General features: G+C 46.6%; 1 protein-coding gene across 1 annotated transcript in view; it reads right to left on the reverse strand.

The window, feature by feature from the left end:
- Positions 1–26553, reverse strand: part of agbl4 (AGBL carboxypeptidase 4) — a 401255-nt gene that overhangs the window by 34788 nt on the left and 339914 nt on the right. Inside the window, exons 7-9 of the mRNA XM_083767629.1 lie at positions 5125–5214; positions 3788–3902; positions 2357–2468 (exon numbers count right to left, since the gene is read on the reverse strand). Of these exons, the coding sequence (XP_083623755.1) occupies positions 2357–2468; positions 3788–3902; positions 5125–5214 (317 nt within the window). The remainder of the gene's footprint in view (positions 1–2356; positions 2469–3787; positions 3903–5124; positions 5215–26553) is intronic.

Genomic DNA, 26553 nt, shown 5'->3' on the forward strand with positions numbered 1-26553 from the left:
GTAGAGATGGCACTGAGACCTGCATCATCTGGGAGCCCCAGACATGACTGTGTGTCTGATAGGATTAACTGGCTAGAGAGAGAAAGTGTGTGCGCATGCAAGAGAGAGAGAGAGAGAGAGAGAGAGAGAGAGAGAGAGAGAGAGAGAGAGAGAGAGAGAGATGGACTACAAATCCTCCAACTAAACTCTTCAAAGCTGTAGAAATCCAATGCACAGACATCAGTGATACAGGAGGGGGTGAAGGGCAAGTACCAGATGTGATGGTCATGGGTGAAGAGAGGAGCTGGAGAGTGAATAGAAGTCATATAGACTGATAGGAATGGATTTAGGAGACATAAGGTCCATGAATTTGCTGACTAGGGGGCTACTATACGTATATATCAGTCTGGCCAGAGTAATCACAATTACACAGTGGAGCTGAGGGCTTGGTTCTGCCACTGGGCTGTGGCCAGACCCAGGAAATGCACCGAGCTAGAATGCAATGCGAAGTGACGTGAGCATCTGGCAGCAGCGTATGGGACTATGTGGGAGAATGCATATGTAAGCACATGATGGAAGAACCAGCATATATCTGTGCATCTTTGTGAAAGTGCTCTTGAGAGCACACCTGTTTATCTGTGCCAAGCTGTAGTCATTGCGTATTCAAGTGTGTGTGTGTGTGTGTGTGTGTGTGTGTGTGTGTGTGTGTGTGTGTGTGTGTGTGTGTGTGTGTGTGTGTGTGTGTGTGTGTGTGTGTGTGTGTGTGTGTGTATGTGTGTGTGTGTGTGTGTGTGTGTGTGTGTGTGCATGCATGCGTGTGTTTGCGTGTGCGTGTGTGTGTGTGTGTGTCTAGTGTCTACGTATGTAGAGAGACAGACAGACATACAGAGACAGAGACAGAGTCACAGACACATGAGTGGATCACCCTGCCATGACAGAGTCTATGGATCAGTGTGTCAGTGCTGGGGGTAAAAGGTTAATCTGGCCAACGCCAGCCCCAGTGCCTCACCTCCGGCCCTCAGCCCGCACCATATCCGCCCCAGTCTGCTCCCTCTCTTATCAGGATTAGAGGAGTGTACGAAAGGGCAGAGTATTCCCAGGACTCACACTGACCTTCAATAATCCCACCAAACCTGCCACGCCGCTTGTAATTAACATCAGGAACAAAAGAGAAAATACGCACACCTAGCCCCCCCAAGTCTTTAACGTTCCTCTGACAAAAAGACTAGAATTACGGAATAGAAAGTTACAGTAGCGCTGAAAGGTTGAGGTTGAGCAGCATATGAGACTTGCTGCTGTAATATGTTTCTTCAATGGCCAGGAGAGCCGGGCTGACATTCTGGAGGTGCTGACTGGACCTATCAATCCCCCCCAGTCCCTGAGCAGGGCGCGGAGAGAACATGCTGAAGCAAGCAGGGAGCAACTGTAAGTCACTGTATGTAGTGGAATGTGTGTTGAGGACAGCAAGGAAAAGTTGAGTTTAGGGTTCAGAAATGAGGAAGTGGTGTGTGTTATGTAAGTATAGTTGAAGTGGCTTATTGTTGGTATCAGCAGAGAAACGAGGGCATCTTTCCCCCTTACAAGGCACTATAGACCAGGGAGATGGATTGCTGAGGTGGAGCGTCACACACCTATCGTCATCTCCCAGTACTTCCTGCACGTCTTAAGCTGTGCTAGTCATAAACTGAGTTGATGGTGCCCGGATAGGACAGAACCCAGAACCTTGCAATTATCTCCTGCCTGAGCGATACCCAGACACTGTGGTGTGTGCACTGTGCAGTATGGCCTGCCATTAGCACAATCTCAATATCAGCTCTCACGGACAGATCGGTCCTCATAGGTCCCAATAGGGACTCAGGGCTAAGTACATCAGTACTCTTTCACAGGCTTTTAGAGGATTGGGCAAGTGAAGGAGGATTGGGCATAATTTAAAATGTATCTACGGCATCTTTTGTGCATGAGCACTTGGTGCGCCTGGAGTGACATTAATGCACATCACTTGTGCTTTGGAGCCATTGATGTTCAACCCTATTTCAGGCTGTTTGTTCTGGATAATGATTAAGTCTGCCAGTTTTCTACTGCAGGTGGATTTATTTGGAGGAGAAAAACAGCAAGGTCATCGGCAAAGTCTAGGTCGTCGAGTTGGGAGAAAAATGTACACTGGATGCCCGATTTATTGCCCGTTGTCTTCCACACACCAGACTCTATGGTGAGGCACTCATGACACTGCATTCAAAGTGATGGTAGATAAAACAACCCATGTTTGGAGGAATTCCATTATATGCTCTAGCAATCTGCCATAGGGTGTCACGATGTAGGCTGTCAAAGGCTTGTGTACAGTAAGTATAAGCATGTCAACAGCTGTTGGTTGGCTTACCGGGTCTTGGTTCATCTGGACTATGAGTTGTTTGACAGCGTGCAGTGTGGGGTGAGCCCAGGGGGACGGGTCTGCCCAGTGACGGTTCAGGTCAAAACCCATCACGGAACATCTGGAGACACACACACACACACACACACACACACACACACACACACACACACACACACACACACACACACACACACACACACACACACACACACACGTTGGGTCTGGGGAAGTATCACGCACACATAGGCATGAAAGCAGCAACTCCAGCCAAGTGGGGCTAGGCAGGATGTTGTACACCTGTCTGTTCATTGCTGAGATGTGGATGATCATTTCATTTTTACCTTGATGGTGACCTTGACCTTTGGCATGTTTTTCTCTCTCAATCGTTTTACCCCCCCCCCCTCCCCTTTTTTGTTTTTTACTTAATTCAGAATAATTCATTCGCATTGGATTTTTATCTGATGCATTGTGGAAGAGACATACAGTATTTCTACTAGTGAGTGGAACAGTAATAAAATAAAACTATGGATATCAGGTTAACTCTCACTGACTCTCTAGTCTGTGTATGCATCGGTTGCTGCGGAATAAAAGTGTGCTTAAGTAGTTGCGAGGTGACAGCCATCTTCATCCACCTTCTATCAAATGACTTCAGTGGGAAAGCGAGCTAATGAAAATGGTCCTTTGAGAGGTAAACAATCACTATCAACAGACAGTGTAGCCATTGTCACTGTCAGGACTAACAGGCTGGGGTTATAAATTGTAGGACGCACCAATAGGGCCCTGCCACTAGATGGCACTCATGAACACAGCGGGAGTGGAGCAGTGGTGCTGGAAAGCTTATCAGGCGTGCATTAGTATTCCTGGGGCCCAGCCTATTAAGTAAAAGGCAATTATGAGGAAGGGAGAGAGAGGAGAAGAAAGGAGGAGAGAAGAGACGATGCCCATCGAGCTGCAGCCACGGCGCTAAAGATGGAGTGGAGTGAAGGCATGGACGCACTGGTAGAGTAAGCAGCCCTGTAGCTAACAGCTGTCTGCTCACAGATGCAGCGCTTCAAGCATTATGAAACTATACAGACCCTAAAGATAGAAAGCCCAGGTATACCACCGTGTAAACCACAATAAAATCTTTAGAGTTTATTTCATTCTAAGAAAGTACAAATCCATTTGGTTACGTTTGTACAATAAAAAAAAGATTATGACACCGACGATTTTAATGGGCAGGCTGCATCCCCTTTAGCCTACTGATGTATTCAAATCAACCATTTTAATTGTGCAACCCTCTAGTCCAGACTTTGTAAACTGGACCTGAGTTGGCTCTGTACATGTACTGCTGTACTGGATCTATTCACCAAAAATATCTAACTACTGTGCTTACATTTGTGCACGTGTGTGTGTGTGTGTGTGTGTGTGTGTGTGTGTGTGTGTGTGTGTGCGTACCTGTAGTTGCCCACATAGACTCCATCTGGGTTGAGCATGGGCACGATCTTAAAGATCACATGATCTCTCAGGATCTGAGCCACAGGGTGCTGGCTCACCAGAAAGTCAATCACTCCTTTAAGGCACACACGCACACACACAGACACAGACACAGACACAGGCACACGCGCACACACACACGCACACACACACACACACACACACACACACACACACACACACACACACACACACACACACACACACACACACACACACACACACACACACACACGCGCGAGCGCACATAGTTACGCACACACAGAGTGAGATTGACTTGAAAAGAAAACTAAAGGTGGCCGGCAGTTAATTGAGTTTTGAGAAACAAAAGCAGGAAGGACGCAGAGGGGGTGTGGTCACAATCAGGGAGGAATGGAGGACGTCAAGAGTCAATCGATACAAATAGAATGGAGCCGACAGCGCTGGAACAACACAGCCAACTCACTATCTGATCTGAGATGATGCGCTCACACGCACGCACGCACACACACACGCACGCACGCACGCACGCACGCACGCACGCACGCACACACACACACACACACACACACACACACACACACACACACACACACACACACACAGAACAAATATTTTATTTTATTCTTAAGTCCTGGCTCCTCCGTTTCATCCAGCCCTCCCCAAACGTTCCCTCACTCCACCTCGTTAGCGCTAATTGCATTCTACCAATCTGCCTCACTGAGTCAAAGTGGTGGAGAGGGACCAATGACAAGGGCATGGCAGTGCCCTCCATCCTTCCACCGCTCCATCCGTCTCCTTCACAGGTTGTGCTAAGTCTGAGCTGAACAAGGAAGCGGCTGTCAGGAGGAGCTGACAGGTCCAGTCGCCTCAGGTCTGTGTTGAGGGTAGCCTATCGGTGGCGACACCTTTCAGGGGATCACTGGGTAAGAAAGGAACAGTGTTCCAAAACCAAAGAGGCTCCACGTACATTAGCGCGGAAACCTCATGCGCCCGCCCTTCCTTGTCAACCTTCTGATGTATTTGCAGTGGGGAGGCTGAGAGCATGTAGTCTACAGAGGAAATTCAATAGTAATTGCACCATTATTGGATTTAGGACTTTTCGTTTTTCTCCTTCAAATTTACTGATACCCACATGGACTAGATAAAAGGATTCAGAAGCAGTGTGATCAATGTGCTTTGTTTCAAACTCTTATAATGGCCAGTTCTGTGATGGTATTTTGGACACGAGGGCTCAGAGCTAAGTGATGCTTCACCATACAGGATGCTTTAATTGAAAAAATTGTACAATGAAGTATAAAGAATGTTTAACACTTTACCTTGACAGATAAAGGAGGCAGGAGATTCTCCGGGGTGAACCCGAGCTGTTAGGAAGACCAGCCTCTTCTCTTTCTCTGGACCCATGTGGACTAGAGAGAGAGAGAGAGAGAGAGAGAGAGAGAGAGAGACAGAGAGAGAGAGAGAGAGAGAGAGAGAGAGAGAGAGAGAGAGACCACATTTATATTCAAGGAACATGCAGGTCAGATGTATAGCTTGTATTCTATCCGGCGGGAGATTGACAGTTCAAGGTTAGCGATGATGCGGGCGGGGTCAGAAGATAAACTGACCTGCAGCTCATATACCTTTCCAGTCAGCCACGAATGAATCAAACATTAAATCAGCACACAGTGTGGAATATTCAACAGGTGTGGCGAATTAAACCACCACATTGGTCAGGGATCAGCGGACTATATGACCTATATATATATACTATAGATGGAGTTGTTCTCAATGTAAGACAATCTCTAGGGGGAAAGAAAGCTACAGATTTATCTCTTTGGACAGATGCATTGTATTAAAAAACATTTAGTTGCCATTTTATTATTTTTTGTTTTCCTTTGGGTCACAATACGTGGGTGAAATAACATTTTTAGACAGGGTGAGAAGATACATTAGGTTGGTATAATTTGGGTGCCTGTTTGAAAACATTCTGAAGTGAATGACTGGATAGGTTAACAATGTTAACAAAGGTTAAATATGACTATAAACTGGAATATACCGAACCCACAGCAACAGAAAGGAACACTATCCATCTCATCAAAACATGATATATTTAAAGATGCTGTACCAGACAGACCAGGCACAAAAGAAAATAATTATATTGTTATTGCATTATCAAACTGCTTTTAATATAGTGAATTTCTATTATGAAGGTCTTCTATTACCCAAGCAGAATATTAAGCACTGCAAAATCTCCATTTTACATTCCCAGATGAGAAACTATGGAGGTCAACATTTTGTTGTTTTCTTGGCCAGTGTTTCTGTACTAATCTGCTGTTGCTAATGGACAAAAGTGATTGCGGCCCTCATTGCTATGTACACAAACTTAATATCTTATTGATTCTCTCACCCACTTCTGCTGAGCAGAGAAAATGCTAATTAGCAACAGGCTATGCACCTTTTCCTCTCTTTAATTCCAATTTAGCCCCAGAGCTGTGTGTGTGTGTGTGTGTGTGTGTGTGGTGAGGGGTTGTAAACAAAAAGCCGTTTTAAGAACTCTCCCAGTTTCATTTCTCTCTCTCTCTCTCTCTCTCTCTCTCTCTCTCTCTGCCCTTCACAGAGACAAATGGCTTTGCCATTCAGGAGTCTCCGTGGAGTGGGGCGGGCCGTTTGTTGTAAATGTGAGTGCTTGCGGTTTGGCCAGCCGCTGGGTGCTCGGCTGCCTGTGAAATTCCATCAGTTAGAAATTCCACCTTGGCCTCGACCCCACGACACCGCATAGGCTCCTGACGCAGGACGACGGCACCAATCCACACTGGCACACGCACACGCACATGCACACACACCCACACACACACTCACTCAACACACACACACACACACACACACACACACACACACACACACACACACACACACACACACACACACACACACACACACACACACACACACACACACACACACACACAAACTAATACAGATCAGTGCTGTTGGCAGTTAGGACTTCTCTAAAGTATACCCAGGCATAGACTGCAGTACAGCACCCGCCCTTACAGAAAAATCAACAGTCCAGAAAGACGTGAGCGTGCGGTGCCCGGCAGCCCAGCAGCAGCAGCCCAGCTCCCAGTCAGTCGTACAGGGACTCAACCAGATCTGCCTATGCTAGATTTACTCTCAGTGCTAGCATGCCCTTGCTGCTTCATCAAAACAATCTCTTCCACCAGGCTCCTAGAGCTTATGGAGGATCCACTGTTTATCTAGCTTGCTGTGTATGTGTGTGTGTGTGTGTGTGTGTGTGTGTGTGTGTGTGTGTGTGTGTGTGTGTGTGTGTGTGTGTGTGTGTGTGTGTGTGTGTGTGTGTGTGTGTGTGTGTGTGTATGAATGCATGCATGCGTGCATCCACAAGCGAGGCTATATCCTCTACAGGGCACAGCGTCTTGCTGCTGCAGCGGTTGCGTTTATGCCTCTGCGTCTCTGCCTGTATCTGCCTCTGCCCAGCCAAGCGTTCTAGCACCAAATTAAGTCCCACAATTCCATAGGCACTGCACTGCCCTGCGGGGCCCACGTGGAAGCACTGCCTTTGCTGAACTTAAGGTGCACTCACTGTACGTATGTAAAGGACACGTGAATTAATGGGCGTGATATGGATGTGTGGATATGAAGTTTTTAAGGTTAGGGTCAGGTCACTGTGGAGTGTGGCCCCCGCCTCACACGAGCAAAGAGCTGCAGTGGCGTCCTCTGACCTGAGGGTGTCACTAGATATCAGCAGGGGGAGATGATGGCAGTACGGAAAGAGAGATGGGGAGATGGGGAATGGAGGTGGGGGGTTGAAATGTAGATTGTGAAAACAAAATAAAATAGCTGTCTCTTCTTTACTGCAAAGATTTACTTTCACACAGTTTTTTGTTTAGTTTTCTTTTTTTTGGGCGGGGGGGTGATTGGTAGGCTACTAGGCTACAGAAAAGAACAGCGGTGCTTCAACCACAGATATCTTCTGTAAGGAGTCCTGAGCCGAGAAAATGTCAAACTGAAAAGTGTTACTCGAAGGAAGGGGAAACCGTAGCATTCAACAGCGCCACTGTTTTGCTTTTGAACCATAAACTATTGTGCAATTCCTTGAACAAATAAATCTCATTCTGACAAACCACAATTTGCATCTTCACTTTTCTGCCCTCACTTTTTATCCTCTAGTACTTTGCTCAGCCAATCAAATCATCTCAATTCTGTGCTCACTGCTCAGCCAATCAAATCATTGCTAAAATGCACACGCACAGCAGCACACACAAAGCTGCAGGACATAGGAGGGGTTAGCGCCGCTCAAAAAGCAATGAACTTCATCATTGTTGAGGGGCGCTAGTCCCTCCTATGTCCTGCTTTCCGGCTTTGTGTGAACACAAACAGTGGCTGATGATTGGCTGATCACCCCATAGCGATGATTTTATTGGCTGAGCAAAGTACTGAAGATAAAGGTGAGGGCAGAAAAGTGAAGATGCCAAAAGTGATTGGCTGGAATGACATTTGTGAAGATTTGATTGGCTGAGCACGGTATTATTATGGCATTCATTCCATTTTTATTGAACAATTGGCGGGTGTCATACACTGTAAAGAGTCAAAACTGTCATCTGTGAAATCCAAAAACTAAGTTTTGTATGGTCAATGATGGCAGAACACCACAGCACTTGAAAAGCAAACAGTGTGCAGTCCACTAGTTAAAAACAAAAATTCAATAAATAACCACAGATTCAATTTACAGTAAGCCTATTCTTGGGTTTGGAGTGAAACCAGCTTGGATTTATATTTTCTCACAGAGAGTAACTTAATCCTAGTGGTCCGCTGCCATTGCAATACCTCTTTCCCACTACAGCAAAAGATGGCAGCTGGACACTACTCTTGAGAGGGGCTGTCTCTTAGTAATGAAACACTTTAAAAGCCTATAATACTTCATTGTACAACCATATCTATAGTTGAGATGATATCCTTGACGAGCGGCACAGTCTAAGTATAAATTAGCTTTAACGCTCCACATAACCAGCATATATAGTCCTCTATGGGACAGTCACAGCAACTCCCAGCACAGGAATGAGATCACACAGTAAAAAACACCCCAGTGTTAATGTATCCAAATTAACACTGTGATTTTACTGCGCAGGCCAGGGAGTGCAGCGACGCCGAGGAGGGAGAAGACCGGGAGAGAGAGAGAGAGAGAGAGAGAGAGAGAGAGAGAGAGAGAGGTGACAATGAGTGAGCGAGAGGGAGGGAAATTTATGCCCACACTTCCAAATCAAAATGCTCCCTCAGCACATTTCTCACCTGCCAAAGTCATAGGCAGTACTGTATGCCACATTACCGCTGCCCGCCGTTTGGCCATAGGAAAAAAAAAAAAAAATACAGAAATGCCACGGTGCGATCTGCTCTGATAAATATGTAAATTGTCACGGAGAAGAAAAGCGTCTGTGACAAACAACCTAAATGCAATGCTGCATAAGGTCAGTCACTTTGTGTCGGTCAGCTCTTTCTCTGACAGCACTGGAGTTAGGGACTTTATGTCAAGTTCATTCTCACCGGTTCTGACATGACATTATTAAGTGAAGAATTCTTTATCACTCTTCCTAGACTAATGTATAGAAGGGCAGTCACAGACATGCTTGAAGCGATGCCCTCTTTAATCTATAGGCCAGGGCATTTTCATTTAAGTAGCCTACTGCACCAGTTCAATGCAAGGGGATAGAGGTACAATTCTACTTATGATACAGGACACCCTGCCTGCCTGCCTGCCTGCCTGCCTGCCTGCCTGCCCGCCCGCCTGCCTGCCTTTAGCTCCACTTTGCCGAGTGTGGCGACACGCTTGGTACTCCGTTCGCTGTGTCATATTGGGGACATTCGCTCGCTGCAAATTGTCCGGGGCGTCGAATTTATACAGAGCCTTGGAATGAGATGCGGCTCCGCATTCGGCCCGGCCGACTGAACCCCAACAGGCAACAGAGGCTTTGCCCCCCTCCAGCCCACCACTCGTCACCCACCACCACCACCACCACCCCTAGTGCCAACTCAAGGACGGTGTGTGTGTGTGTGTGTGTGTGTGTGTGTGTGTGTGTGTGTGTGTGTGTGTGTGCATGTACAGGGGTAGTCTCAAGCGTTAGAGTTTTGTGATGCTGCTTTCTTCGCCTAGAATAGGCAGAGTCCACCACTGAAAATAAGAATGTGTGACAATGTGTTATTGCGTGGTGTGTGTGTGTGTGTGTGTGTGTGTGTGTGTGGGGGGGGGGGGGGGTAGCAGTCTCTGGTGTGTCTCAGATTTATTCTGCTCATCTTATTGTAGAGAGGCAGGGGCGATGCCAAGGTCTCCTCACGCACTCATAAAGCATCCCCTGTCACTTCACACTACACAGGACACAACTCAACACCCAAAGAGCAGAGCAGAGCAAGAGGGAGGGAGGGAGGGAGGGACGGACGGACGGACGGACGGACGGACGGACGGACGGACGGACGGACGGACGGACGGACGGACGGACAGACATATTCCAAATGACAATATTGCGACAATATTGCAAATCCCAGACGATATCTCTTCAATATCAATATAAAACTGCCGCTCCCTCTCCCTCTCCCTCTCTCTCTTTCCTATATAGACCTATATCGACCCCTCTCTTCCTCTATGTCTCTTCTCGGCCATCAAAGATCGAAGACACCTTGAACAAGTCAAGTGTGTGGCAATCAAAAGTGGACATCGGAGATCTGGTAGGCACCATGTGTCACACACATCACATGCATGCATGCACACACACACACACACACACACACACACACACACACACAGGGCAGAGAGAGAGAGAGAGAGAGCCTGGAGAGAGGACTATAATATGGAATACAGACACTCTGATCAGCGTTACAACCAGACAGGAGGGGGGGATGGATGGAGAATGAGACAAGAGGGAGGGGTGGGGCAAACAGACAGAGGAAGAAAGAAGGGGGGGGGGGGGGGCAGAGGAAACCCTCGAAGAGAGAGCATGTAAATACGGCAACGATGGGCCTCTTAAGTGTCCATGAAGAAGCCGCGGGATAATAACCTCAGAGCGCCGCGTGATTACAGATCGATTTGCCGCAATCAAGCCCCCCCACTCACGGCAGAGGGGCTCTGTGAAACGGAGAGATGTCTGCTCCTCAAGGGTAACCGTGATGACAGCTGAGGTCACGTACGACAGGAGTGACAGAGGGAGACACATCGATGGAGGGAGGGAGGGAGGTGGGTGATGGAGGAGAGGAGGAAAGTGGAGGCCGCCTGTCTTTAACGAGGTACTAGCCAGCCATCAGCACTCACGGCTCAGGCTGAGGGGACGTCTAATTATGCTAATGGTGAGAGGTGGCGCTGTGATACGGCCCTTTGGCTATCATTGACCATGGAGTGGTCTGCTGATGTATTGCAACCTAGTGTGGTCCTGATGGAAGGTCTGCATGGGGAGAAACTTAAGCGGATGCAGGGCAAAAAAAAGAAAATAAATACATCTGATTGAATATGGTTTTTGCTATAATGCGTGGGGTCGGGGCCAGAGATGCAGTTTGTGTGGTAAATGGTGCAGTGCTGTGTAAAGGAATAACATGGCTTGACATCCTGAAAGGCTCATGGTGGCGTACATAGATACGTGGGTTTGAACAACCTAGGGATATATTTAGTAAGGCCGAGTCCACCTCTCCCTGTATGCTAAAGGGGTGAGCAATATTCACTGGTGGTAACTGTTTAATTACTACTATGGGGCCTAGCCGTCATCCACTGTATAATGAAGCTTTAATAGCCAAGGTCAAATGAGCCACTGTGTCCTTTCACTGTGTCCTCATCTTGAAGCAATAACTATTTCCCCTGAGATGAATAACACATATGAGTTCCCCATTGAGGGACAAGGACTCAACCCCTCTTAAAGTCACAAACCGTAGGAAGAAAGAAGACTCGTGCACACATCTTTTTGCCTTCCTCAAGACAAAATGTTTAGGTGAAACCTCCACCACATAACAAATGACGCAGAGCTGATGTCTGTGTGTGTGTGCGTGTGCGTGTGCGTGTGCGTGTGCGTGTGTGTGTGTTTGAGGGAATATTCTTTCTTTTTATAGTTGTTATGGCCAACAACCTCTTCAGGCCCTTTCATCATATGTCCTAGAAGCAGCCCATATCTCTTACAGTGCAGCACAATGGCACATTGAGAGACACTCGTTTATCAAGCTCTTCTAGTGTAAAAAGGAACAAGAAAAAAGAAAAGAGTAAAGAAAGAGCACACTCGTCACAGTGGGGAGCGACACAAAGAGAGATTCACTAAGGGAGAGACAAAGAAAGAGAGCAAAGCTTTTGTCGAAAGCGCAGCACGCCCTTTCATTGCGATACGATATTGATGCCTCATGCGAAGTCGGAGGCAGGAAATGCTTGGGGGTTTCAAGGCATTGGTCACAGACCTCCCTCAGACCCCGACTTCTCCTCTCGTCCTTTTCAGAAAATGATGACAGGAGGAGAGGGACATAAAACGGAGGGATGGCTGGTCTGCGCCCGGCACGATACGGAATCAGAGACAGCCAGTAATGGCCTTTTTTGAAGAATGCGCCACTGAACTTTAAGGGCCGTCTTGCTTGAAAGGACGCGTTACAAATAGGAAGAAAGCGTTGGCAGAAATGACTTCCCAGGGATATACCCCCTGCTGTGCTGCCCTATCCACATGCACGGCATGCCTGAGGGGAGAGACCCCACACATGTATCTGTGTCTGTGTGGTGCATTATAAAGATGTGCACGTGGGGATAGTGGAGAGAAATGCAAACATACACACATACTCCCACTCACACACACTCACACATACAAAATATGGAGGAGGAAGCGACATCATGGACTGCATGTGCGCCTGTTCACATATACTGTAAATGGTAAATTAGGGGTTCAGAGTCTTGTTCAAGGACACTTTGACACTACATATGCACATAACATGCACGCAGCACGTGTGCATGCAGACACACACACACACACACACACACACACACACACACACACACACACACACGCACGCACCAATCTACAAGCTCATGCATGGCGCATTTTTGGAAAATCTCTTAATATATTTTGATTAACATTTATGCCTACAATGATATAATGCAACATAGGAATGCCAAGTAGACATTGGTTAAAGCCAATGGCAAAATTGCAGTTACAGATTAGACAGAGTATTCAGAATGATAGAATGATAAGTCGGCTTGTCTTTATTATGCTCTCTCTCTCTCTCTCTCTCTCTCTAGTATTCAATAATATCTATCTGATGTGCAGCGGTACATCCAGCCTGAGGGAAACAGTCATAGTGCATCTCAGTTATAATTTTCTGTCAACATGCTGTTCTTCCTCTCTATTCACTCTGCTCTGTTCCATTTCACATGCGCTTCAATTCTGCTCACGTCTCTCGTCTCTCATCTCTTTCCTGCCGCTGTGTTCCTTGTGTCTCTCCTGCCACTGAAAGAAAGATCACTGAATGTCTCAAACTGCAGCAGACCCCCCCCCCCCCCCAAACGCACCACAGAACACGCACGCAAACACGCACGCACGCACAGCCCTTCTGTCTGTGGTAGGACGTTTGTAGACTGGGAAAGGTCCATGAGAAGGTTGGCTCATCTGCCAGTTATTGATTGGTCCAATGAGAGAACCCTGGCTCGCTTCCACCTGCACCAATAACACCTGGGCAACATCTCAAAAACGTGTAGGAATGTGTGTGTGAATGTGTGTGTGTGTGTGTGTGTGTGTGTGTGTGTGTGTGTGTGTTTGTTTGTGCGTGGGTGCACGTGTACATGAATGCGCATGCGTGAATGCACGTGTGTGTGTGTGTTCACATGTGAGTTTAAGGCAACAGTGTGGTGCTGTGGCAGAGGCAATGTCATTTGGCAGTTTAGTAACAGGCCATTACCTTGTTAATACCAGTCTAATGGGCGTCCGCTATTTCAAAACCATGGCCATGTTTCTGCCATTAACAGCCACTTAGTGCTCCACTCACATCAACAGACCACAGGGACACAACAACAACAACAAAGACAATGTGATAACAGGCCCAGTCTCTGTAATAAATACTGAAACAAAAAACAGACAAAGAAAAACGACTTTGGTTTATCTCCTATATTGCTTATGAAAGTCTTCCCATACCGAATATCAACAGTTGTAAAACAAGCATTCGCCAAGTCAATATTTAATTGCAGTGGGCAATCTGAAATTTCCACACACACACACACACACTCACACTCACACTCACACTCACACACACACACAGTTCAAGTTGTGGTGGGCGGGCGAGGGAGGAACATGGAGAGTGAGAGAGGGAGGGGGAAAGGGAGGAGAGAGAGAGATATATTTCACCTACGCATGCCAATAACACGTCCAATGCTCGATACCGGAACCTTAACACGCTGATCAACACGTTACTTTGTGACCCGTTGTCAGCTCAATAACTTTTGTATATAAAATTTGTGTTGCATAGTGCCTCTATCCAACACATGCGAGGCATAACCTGCTCATCAGGAGCCGTTAGGTGTTAAAGGTGTCTCGCTATACTAATTAGAGCAGCTTGCATTCACACATGGACTTTACTGCCTAATTTAAGATGGAGTGCTGTGATTTGTTTCTTTTTTTCCAGTTTTTCATGTGTTTATGAAGCGAGAGTAGTACTTCATTAGACCCCTTGGTGTGGTTGTTATGTACAATGATGTCTTCCCTTTGTACTGAAACGCGATGACAGTCAAACGTGCCAATGAAATAAACTGTAATATTGTGACACCACACTATCAGCCCCTCCCCTAACCCCTCCCCCTTTATCATACAACAACAGCTGTGGGTGCGGCTTCAGTTCAGGTGGATCACCACCCATCACCACCCACCAGGCCAACCAGGTGGGTGTCCACATAAAAACGACATTTTAACAAATACCGTACACTTTTTTGAAAAAATATTCTTCCTCCTTATTTAATAATACCTAATGATCATGTTTTAGGGTGGAAAGAATCACGGCACTCCATCTTTAATTTATACTGCCTCATACAACAGTGTTGGGAGCCGAAAATAGCTGATCTTCAAGCTTGTAGACAGGGTTTTAGATCAGTGCCAACCGCCTCCATTAAGTTACAAACCCATGAGTACGACCCATTGACCCCTGCAGCTGGGCCATTCGCACTGACCAGTCAAGGGGTTGATTGGCACACAAATTAGAAAAAGTGCCCTTCTGGGCACAGGTCTCCACCAGGATAGGAATGTAGGACATTGCAGCTTGCCTTCATCTGGTGGTTGGATAAAAGGGCAACAAAAGTAAATAATATAACATCTAACAGTATATTAATAATGCTTAGTAATGTTATAAAGATGAATGGCATGCATTATACAAATGGCATGTTATGGCCTCTAGGGAGTTGGCATACAAAGTTATCCACAGATCCGTGCAGTTAGAGGTAAAAACACTTTTCGGCCAGTTATAGCGCCACCTTGAGGCTGAGTTGAAATTGTTCATGTGGCATTTCTTCCTCGGCCTAGTGGGAATGTGCGTGCACAATTTCACGGAAATCACGCGATGTGTTCATGATTTGCAGCATTTTGTTTGAAACTGAGCACTCCTGTGAACTTTGGAAGCCAATCTTAACCATCAGGATGGAGTCTGAGAAATCTGAAAGACCCGTTTCGTTGAATGGCTCTAGAGAGATTGTGTACCAATTTGCGCGATGTTTGGACAAAATCTGTAGGTGTACTGTGCAAAAACTTGTTTTGCACAAAGCGGCCTCCTGGTGGCGCTATAACAGGCCGTTCTGGAAATTTTGGGGCAGAGGTTCATCGTTGGCATCCAGGGAGTGTGTGTGCAAAATTGGCATCGACCGGGTTAACGGTGCCAAAGCGGCCTCCTGGTGGCGCTATAACAGGCCGTTCTGGAAATTTTGGGGCAGAGGTTCATCGTTGGCATCCAGGGAGTGTGTGTGCAAAATTTGGCATCGACCGGGTTAACGGTGCCGGAGATTAGCTGCTCACGGACACACACACGGACGGACGGACGGAGTGCAAAACATACTCTCCCCCCATGCCTTCGGCCTGGTGGAGACAACTAATACTTGGAACATGTACGGTAAGCTCAAAAACAGGACTGAACACAGCGACTACAAACAACGAATCAACAGAGAACTGAACACACAAGGACATATAAATAGACAAGGGATAAGTATACACAGGTGAACACCACTGACAATCAACACTGGGATAGGCTGGGGAACTAAGGGGACACAGGTGGAAACACTGGCAATCACAGGACTAGTGAGACAAGACAGGAACAGAACTACAGGGGCAGACAGGAAGGCACAAAGCAAGACTACAAAATAAAGGTTCAGTGTAAAGCAGAACTGCAACTACCGTTGTCAGCTCAATAACTTTTGTATATAAAATTCAAAATGTTGCATTTTGCAATAGCCAACACATGCAAGGCATAACCTGCTCATCAGGATCCGTTAGGTGTTAAAGGTGTCTCGCTATACTAATTAGAGCAGCTTGCATTCACATGGACTTTACGGATACTATACTTTGGTCCGACATACCATTGGTCCGATCCATTGGTCCCATCGACTACCTAACCCAAACCCTCACCCTAAGCATAACCGCAAGCACGGGGCAGCACACCTAAACCTAACCCCGAGTCGGACCAATGCTCCTTCAACCAACGGTATGTCGGACCAAAGTATGCCTCCCGGACTTTACTGCCTAATTTAAGATGGAGTGCTGTGATTTGTTTCTTTTTTTTCCAGTTTTTCATGTGTTTATAGACCCCTTGGTGTGGTTGTTATGTACAATGATGTCTTCCCTTTGTATTTAGGGTTTCTTCCTGAAGGCTGAAACGCGTTGACAGTCAAACGTGCCAATGAAAAAAAATGTGATATGGTGACATCACAATATCATCCCCTCCCCTAAACCAGTGCCAACCGCCTCCATTAAGTTACAAACCCATGAGTACGACCCATTGACCTCTGCAGCTGGGCCATTCGCACTGACCAGTCAAGGGGTTGATTGGCAGACATCACACACGCACACACTCACGCTCACACACACAAGCACACGCACACGCTCACGCTCACACTCACACTCACACTCACACTCACACTCACACACACACACACCGGTATCCTTTCTTGTTGACAGAGGTGTCGAATGTCCTTCAATCCATTCTGGCAAGGAAAACACAAACCACAAGATGGAATGTCTCCAACTGCTCCGATCCAAATGTGATTTGTATTCAACAAACAGTTTTATTTCTCTTTGCTATTTTCTTAAAATCAGTAACAATGACCTGCGAAGTGGACATCCATCTCTCTGATCTCTCTTTTAAACACAGGATAACACCTTCTGTTAATGTAATGTCCCTGATAGAACCTGACACCAGATGTCTGATAACATCGCTGCTTATCTCTGTAAATTAAACGACTTGTGGGAAACGTCAGGAAATTAGTTTCAGAGCTTTGCATGAACAGCGAGAACATAAAAGAATTAAAGTTGAAGAAGAGCTATACGGAGACTGGAGGTCTCAAACTTTTAATTAGAAAATGTCTCACCGTTATATTGACGTCGCGAAGCGATGACGTCACATTTTGAAAAATGCGTTGCTTCACATGATCGAGTGTATGGAATGTATGCTCCTCAACAACAGTTTTCTGAGGAATACACAGATTTTTGCCATGCTACAGCATTTATTATTGATCTATTGAATAATGTACAATTACGATAGTTCATAAAAATAAATCTAACATTGAGTATTTTACTCTCTTGTTCTCGTTCCTGATTGCCAGACTGACTGTATGGACTTGGTTTACGATTGACGTTGCCATGACAATGGCACTAGCCTCAGAGTTGCATTGGAATGGGTGGGTGCGTGCGTGCGTGCGTGCGTGCATGCGTGTTTGAAGTGGCAGGCTTTTTCAATAGCTTTGATCAAGAAAATGTTTGTAGTGGGGGCAAACCTGGAGAACAAACAGGACTTCAGAGAGATTAGTGATTTGTAGAACACACACACACACACACACACACACACACACACAGACAGACAGACACACGCGATCGTGTGCACACATATGCACAGACGGCTCAGACGGCTGAAGATTGCATTACTTTTATGTAAATGAAACAATACAGAAAGGAACCAGAGAGGATGCTGGGAAGTGAAGAGAAAAACAGTATAATGTAGGAACTCAGAAGTCTCCTTCTCCTTCACACGGTAATGTATAACAGTATATATAACAGTAAAACTCATAACTCTGTCTCCTTCTCCTTCACACGGTCCAGGAAGACGTTCTTCAAGAAGTAGAGCAAGCACAAGACATCCAGTACTGCAGCAGAAGTGTGTGTGTGTGTGTGTGTGTGTGTGTGTGTGTGTGTGTGTGTGTGTGTCTCCCCTGCAGGACCACTGTGTATCCATCAGTGTTGAGGATATGCAGGTGAGTGCTTTAGTGGGCAAGGTCTGACACTCAGCCCCCACGCTCCTCCATCATGCTGCTAAGCACAAACACGCACTCGCACAATGCGCATACACATAGGAGTTCCTATATACTCTAGCCTGGTTTGTACCTCGAAAATAGTCGATCTACAAACCACACATTGTGGACTTAGAGACGGGCTATTTTCGGCATATTTTGCGTGCGTGCATATTGTGCGTGTGTGCATGCGTGCGTGCGTGTGTGTGTGCGTGCGTGCGTGTGTTAGTGAGGAGAAGAGCGGTCCGTATCGGGCTGCTGTGATGTAGACAGATCCAGTGTGTTGGCCCCGCCTGCGCACGACCCCAACCTGAGCCTTCTTGTCCGACGGCACTGCAGCTATTCTCAGACCCATAAGCACATTACTCAGTTCCCAAGGTAGGAGAATAAGTCATTCGCTAAGGTCATAATACTATGTTTATGTCTCTCACTCCAAGAAGTTGGGAGTTTGAAAAATGGAGCGACATGGGCACAAACAAATGACCATCTGATTCTCTTTCCAAGCGGTAAGAGAGTGGTGTGCTGTGTTGTAGAACATCAGACTGCAACATGACTCTTCAATGTGGCCACTTTTATTACTATGCTACAACTGTGCCACAACAGTGGAAGAACGCTAGTGAGACTAGTGAAAAGTCTTCGGAACCACTTTCAACTTAATTACGTAATTATTTGTACACCTGTGGAGTAACAAACAGATACATTAATACTGTGTACAGCCGCTTGAGATAATTTCGTCCCGGTTAGAGAATGTACCTTTGTCTAAAAATTACTCAAAAAAGTAGGTCATTGTAAGAACAAGCCCAAATTGATTAAATCAATTAATTACCAGCTGCATTATTATTATTATCTGCCCCCCACTACAACTGCCTCTGTATCAGTTTCAGTGCAGTAGTTTAGGTACGAACCAAGATTCTCTAAGGCGGAACTATTGTGTTCTGAGTCGTTCGTTTCCGCCCAGACATATTTGCGGTGCACACATACATCAGCCAATGAGAAAACCAGCTGGACTGCAGGACTAGAGGACTACAGGACTACTGGACTAGAGGACTGCAGGACTAGAGGACTACAGGACTACAGGACTAGAGGACTACAGGACTACAGGACTAGAGGACTACAGGACTAGAGGACTACTGGACTAGAGGACTGCAGGACTAGAGGACTACAGGACTACAGGACTACAGGACTAGAGGACTACTGGACTAGAGGACTGCAGGACTAGAGGACTACAGGACTACAGGACTACAGGACTAGAGGACTACAGGACTACAGGACTACAGGACTAGAGGACTGCAGGACTAGAGGACTACAGGACTAGAGGACTACAGGACTAGAGGACTGCAGGACTAGAGGACTACAGGACTACAGGACTACAGGACTAGAGGACTGCAGGAATAGAGGACTACAGGACTAGAGGACTACAGGACTAGAGGACTACAGGACTACAGGACTACAGGACTACAGGACTAGAGGACTACAGGACTAGAGGACTCCAGGACTAGAGGACTACAGGACTACAGGACTACAGGACTAGAGGACTGCAGGAATAGAGGACTACAGGACTAGAGGACTACAGGACTAGAGGACTACAGGACTACAGGACTACAGGACTAGAGGACTGCAGGAATAGAGGACTACAGGACTAGAGGACTACAGGACTAGAGGACTCCAGGACTACAGGACTACAGGACTACAGGACTAGAGGACTACAGGACTAGAGGACTCCAGGACTCCAGGACTAGAGGACTGCAGGAATAGAGGACTACAGGACTAGAGGACTACAGGACTAGAGGACTACAGGACTACAGGACTAGAGGACTACAGGACTACAGGACTACAGGACTAGAGGACTGCAGGAATAGAGGACTACAGGACTAGAGGACTACAGGACTAGAGGACTACAGGACTAGAGGACTACAGGACTAGAGGACTACAGGACTACAGGACTACAGGACTAGAGGACTGCAGGAATAGAGGACTACAGGACTAGAGGACTACAGGACTAGAGGACTACAGGACTAGAGGACTACTGGACTAGAGGACTACAGGACTAGAGGACTACAGGACTAGAGGACTACAGGACTAGAGGACTACAGGACTAGAGGACTACAGGACTACAGGACTACAGGAATAGAGGACTACAGGACTAGAGGACTACTGGACTAGAGGACTGCAGGACTAGATGACTACAGGACTACAGGACTACAGGACTACAGGACTAGAGGACTGCAGGACTACAGGACTACAGGACTAGAGGACTACTGGACTAGAGGACTGCAGGACTAGAGGACTACAGGACTACAGGACTACAGGACTAGAGGACTGCAGGAATAGAGGACTACAGGACTAGAGGACTACTGGACTAGAGGACTGCAGGACTACTGGACTAGAGGACTACTGGACTAGAGGACTACAGGACTACAGGACTACTGGACTAGAGGACTGCAGGACTAGAGGACTACTGGACTAGAGGACTGCAGGACTAGAGGACTACTGGACTAGAGGACTGCAGGACTAGAGGACTACTGGACTAGAGGACTACTGGACTAGCTTTCACATCGATTATGGACTCAGCTTGCAGGGACTTGATTTTCAAGTAAATAGCACTTACAGTAAATACTGAGGGCCTGTCTTCAGTGGAAGACTAAAGATCAGTATACCTTACTGTGTATACATCTATCAAGTGTTGGAAATATATGAGGAAAATAATTGTGCAGTCGAGATGGAAACAAGTGTGCTTATGAAAATAACTGAATGCAATAAATCCACTCTATCATCTACTCTACTTCAGGGTCCATTCCCTTTTCTTTGGGGAGTCCACAATGAAGTGGCCTGATCGCACCCAGCCAGAGATGCAGGCCCTGAGGGAGGGGATTAAAAGGCAAGGAGAAAAACGGTGATGCAATATTAATTGCCGATGGTGCGTGCCGGGGAGGGGTCTGTCCGCGGGCTGTCTCCCAGAGGAACGGCTGTCAGGAGCCGAAAGACAGGCGGGAAAGCCCCTGACCTTGTCTGTCAGCCTGAGGAGTAGGGAGGGCTTGGAGAGGAGACCCCCCAGCCTCACTGACACTCTGATCATCCCTCTGCCTGTCGTATGGCTGGCCTGCTGGGATACACCCTGACACGTACGTACGTACGCAGCACGCACGCACGCACACACACACACACACACACACACACACACACACACACACACACACACACACACACACACACACACACACACACACACACACACACACACACATATACAAGATAGACAGGGTGGGCTGCAGAACACAGAATGTGTGATCCCCACTGTCTCATGGACACTGAAAACACGCGTACGCACACACACTCGCACGCATGCACACATGTATGTATGTATACACAGGCACACATACACACAGACACACAGACACACACAGACACACACACACACACAGGCAAACAAGTGGAGTTTGTATGACAATGACATGCATGCACACGGACACCCTTACAAATGCATAGTATTGAATGCAAAATCAAAAGGCCTTGCAATTTAAGCATTTGTCAGACAGAGAGAGAGAGAGAGAGAGAGAGAGAGAGAGACCAGAGACAGAGACAGAGACAGAGACAGAGACAGAGACAGAGAGAATGCAGGATCTTATGGGGCACATGTCAGCTCCAATGAACCCTCATTCCTGTGTGTGCTTCATTGTTTTCCTCTGACTCCTTCCTCTCCTCTCTCTGACACATTACATTGTACAGTAAAATCTGTGTTTGGAGACTGCAGGAACTAAGACATCCTATCACCTGAGAGCAGAGGAGAGTCTCTCCATGTGTCACACCTCCTCTTCTGCTCCCGTGACGTTCCTTCAAGTAACCTCCCAGCAACACAGATCTACTGTATTAAAATTTCAATGCTATGGACTTCAATAATTTAGGATCCCCTGAAGCCCCGACACTGACAGTGTCATGGAGTTGCCTGACATGTATTGAGTGCTGAGTGCTGACACCCCCCCAGTTTGTCCAAGTTTCTCTCATTGGCAAACTGTCTGAGGTGCAGGTATCAGGTAGTAGCTCGCACAACTCCAACTCTCTTAAAGACTCTAAGCATTTACCGCGTGCGCGGTCGGGTCAGTAACTTTACAAAAAGTAATCTCTGAAAGAGATTATTCGAGATTATTCTTGTTTTAAGGCTTTGAATGCTAACACAGTTACAGTAGTCACACCTTTGATGGTCTCCCTCCCTAGGTGAGACGCCTTCCTCTATACCATGTAAACAACAATGACTACACAGCCAACATGTACCATGTAACATGTACCATGTAAACAACCATGACTACACAGCCAACATGTACCATGTAACATGTACCATGTAAACAACCATGACTACACAGCCAACATGTACCATGTAACATGTACCATGTAAACAACCATGACTACACAGCCAACATGTACCATGTAACATGTACTATGTAAACAACCATGACTACACAGCCAACATGTACCATGTAACATGTACCATGTAAACAACCATGACTACACAGTACACAGCCAACATCTACCATGTAACATGGACCATGTAAACAACCATGACTACACAGCCAACATGTACCATGTGACATGTACTATGTAAACAACCATGACTACACAGCCAACATGTACCATGTAAACAACCATGACTACACAGCCAACATGTACCATGTACCATGTAACATGTACCATGTAAACAACCATGACTACACAGCCAACATGTACCATGTAACATGTAACATGTAAACAACCATGACTACACAGCCAACATGTACCATGTAACATGTACCATGTAAACAACCATGACTACACAGCCAACATGTACCATGTAACATGTAACATGTACCATGTAAACAACCATGACTACACAGCCAACATGTACCATGTAACATGTACCATGTAAACAACCATGACTACACAGCCAACATGTACCATGTAAACAACCATGACTACACAGCCAATGCATGTACCAAAAGTGCAACCTTGAATATTCAGACACACAATTAACACTAGACATCAGAGTCCTTGAATAAATATGCATAGTATCAGAATATTTAGGTCATATTTGAGTTGTGAGAGCTACATACTACCTGATAGCCAAGATGTTCCTGACGCACCTCCCGAGTTGATATGGTACGCTGCAGTTTCACCATGACGGGCCATGGGATCTCTAAAGTCACAGAGGCATCGCATGGACTCCTGATCTACACAGCAATCACTGTCATTGTATGACACGTCTAAGTTGATAGAGGACGCCGCTCTGTGGACGCTAAAACATCGTCTACTAACTACACCCTGTGAAGGAGACTGACACAAATGGACCTTTGTTTCACAAAGAAAAGAACCAGCCCACATTAAACCTTTTGTTACCGTTGGAATAACGTGATGTGGACATCAAGAAAACACTCACGGTTCTGTCTGGTGATGAATCCTATTCGTTATGATTATGAACTTCAATTTATAAATATATGAATTGAACTTCCAGGCTCTGTGCCCAAACATTAATTAAAATAAAGCACAAGTGAATCACCTAAGACTGAATGACACTAGTAGCCTAACATGATTTCATTCTACCTTAGCTGCCTAAAATGTTATTTGTAATTTTATATTTATCTTACTGAGTCCCCTAAATCCCCTCCTTCTAGGACTCAGTCAGATGGGCCTCAGTGTCCTAGAATATTATTATAGCCCAGAAGTGTTTTTCTATGCCGGCCTAACGTTTTGAACTTTACATGGAACAAATGAGCCAAATATTCTGATAGTATGCATGTATATTTATTCAAGGTCTAGTTGCGAACGCAGTGAGCCACTTACTATGACAGCAAGGGCTGAATGTCTGTGTGTCTGTGTGTCTGTGTGTCTGTGTGTCTGTCCCGCTGTTACACCACCCGCCCGCCACCAGAGGGCGCAGCTGTAGCACACACACACACACACACACACACACAGGGCGCAGCTGTAGCACACACACACACACACACACACAGGGCGCAGCTGTAGCACACACACACACACACACACACACACACACACAACCACACACACACGAGCTGCGTTCGCTTCCCGCGTTTGCGCGTCTTACTTGTGTTAATTATGTGGCTGAATTTATTGAAGGTTGCACTTTTGGTACATGTTGGCTGTGTAGTCATGGTTGTTTACATGGTATAGAGGAAGGTGTGTTGGCTGTGTAGTCATGGTTGTTTACATGGTACATGTTGGCTGTGTAGTCATGGTTGTTTACATGGTATAGAGGAAGGTGTGTTGGCTGTGTAGTCATGGTTGTTTACATGGTACATGTTGGCTGTGTAGTCATGGTTGTTTACATGGTACATGTTGGCTGTGTAGTCATGGTTGTTTACATGGTATAGAGGAAGGTGTCTCACCTAGGGAGACAATAAAAGGTGTCACTTCCTGTGTTTGTATCAGCATTCATGAAGGCTTGAGGGTCGAAACGTGTTCGTTGTTGCTGCTCTGCAGCTACCATGCCAACTTTTCTAAGAATAATAAAACAGAGTGCCTTAAAACAAGAGTCTGTGAGTGCTGGTGTTTACTCTTTTATAGAGATTACTTCTTGTAAAGAAACTGTCTGAGGTGGCCAAAAGGTTAACAACGGTTACTGAACGTCGTAGAAGAGATTTTCAATTCCTATTTGCTGAGCAAGGTCAATGCTATCCATGTGAGATATTTAGGCCCAAAGGACAGAACGCTGACAAGTCTCAGAAAAGATCATAACGGAAGTCACAGACAAGACGGAATGCAGATACGGGCTAACAGACAGACAGAGTTAAAGACACGCACATGCACGCACATGCACACACACACACACACACACACACACACACACACACACACACACACACACGCACATGCACACGCACACGCACACGCACACGCTCTCACACACACACACACACACACACACACACACACACACACACACACACACACACACACACACACACACACACACACACACACACACACACACACACACACACACACACACACACACACACACACGGTTGAAGAACTTTCACAATATTGTCACTCCCTTAACTGAAAGCCCTAATTAAAGTGGTTTTCAGTTAGCAGCCCCAGCAGTGGCAGCAGTATCCCAGGCTCTTCCATCCACAGGCGGAGAGAGAGAGAGAGAGAGAGAGAGAGAGAGAGAGAGAGAGAGAGAGAGAGAGAGAGATGGCAGAGTAACGCTCCAGTGACACAGTGTAACGTCACACCGTAACGCTATCTCCTTAAGTCTGACAAATGAGGCCCTGGCACCGCTAAGACGCTGCAGGCTAACAATGAAACAATGTGTCAAATCCAATTGGCTCTTCTCTCCTGGTTGTCACACAGCTGCACCTTTTCTCTTCCTCTGGTGGAGAGCATGTGGAGAGATTACACACACACACACACACACACACACACACACACACACGCACGCACGCACGCACGCACGCACGCACGCACGCACGCACGCACGCACGCACGCACGCACGCACGCACGCACGCACGCACGCACGCACGCACGCACGCACGCACGCACGCACACACACACACACACACACACACACACACACACACACACACACACACACACACGTGCGCACCTGACAGATAAATACACAAATAGGGGATGTGTGACTGCCAGAGATCCAGGCCACCTCTCAGCTGCTGTCACGTCCCCTCCGTGTCTCCCCAACTCCTCTCAAGTCTTTTTTCATCCATGTCTTGTCTGCATCCTTAAACCACCCACGTCCGGGACTAACACCTTGCTGTGTGCAGGTGCAAGGCTACTGGCAGGCTGTCAGCTCACATTCCCTCTGCTTACGCACATGTGCACACATGCATGTGCACTTGAAAACAAGCACAACTGTGAACACAAGTGGAGGCACTCGCACGCACGCGAGTGCAGCTTGGTTCCCAACACAACCAATTCCCACTCCACAGCTGGCTAACTCACTCTCACTGTGGGCACTTTGAGGAACTTTCCCAGTGGATATCCTATATTGAAATTGGCCAGATATGGGCATAAAAGGGACAATGTCTGGCAGATACAGAGATCCGGTTGTCCAGAGCCACAGATCCGACCACTATGGGCATGTGCATATATGGCACCAACAGACTTCAAACTCGGCAAGTGCAGCTGCAGGGACTCGAGGGAGTACAAGTAGTTTGGCTATCCAGTTATCCCATATAAACTGTAGGCATTCCAATATAGCCATCTAAGGGACAAGGACTGCTCATATACAGTATGGGCATAAAGGGTATACGGGTAGACAGA

The sequence above is a fragment of the Protomyctophum parallelum genome (assembly GCF_964188405.1).
Source record: "Protomyctophum parallelum genome assembly, chromosome: 6".
Taxonomy (NCBI): Eukaryota; Metazoa; Chordata; class Actinopteri; order Myctophiformes; family Myctophidae; genus Protomyctophum; species Protomyctophum parallelum.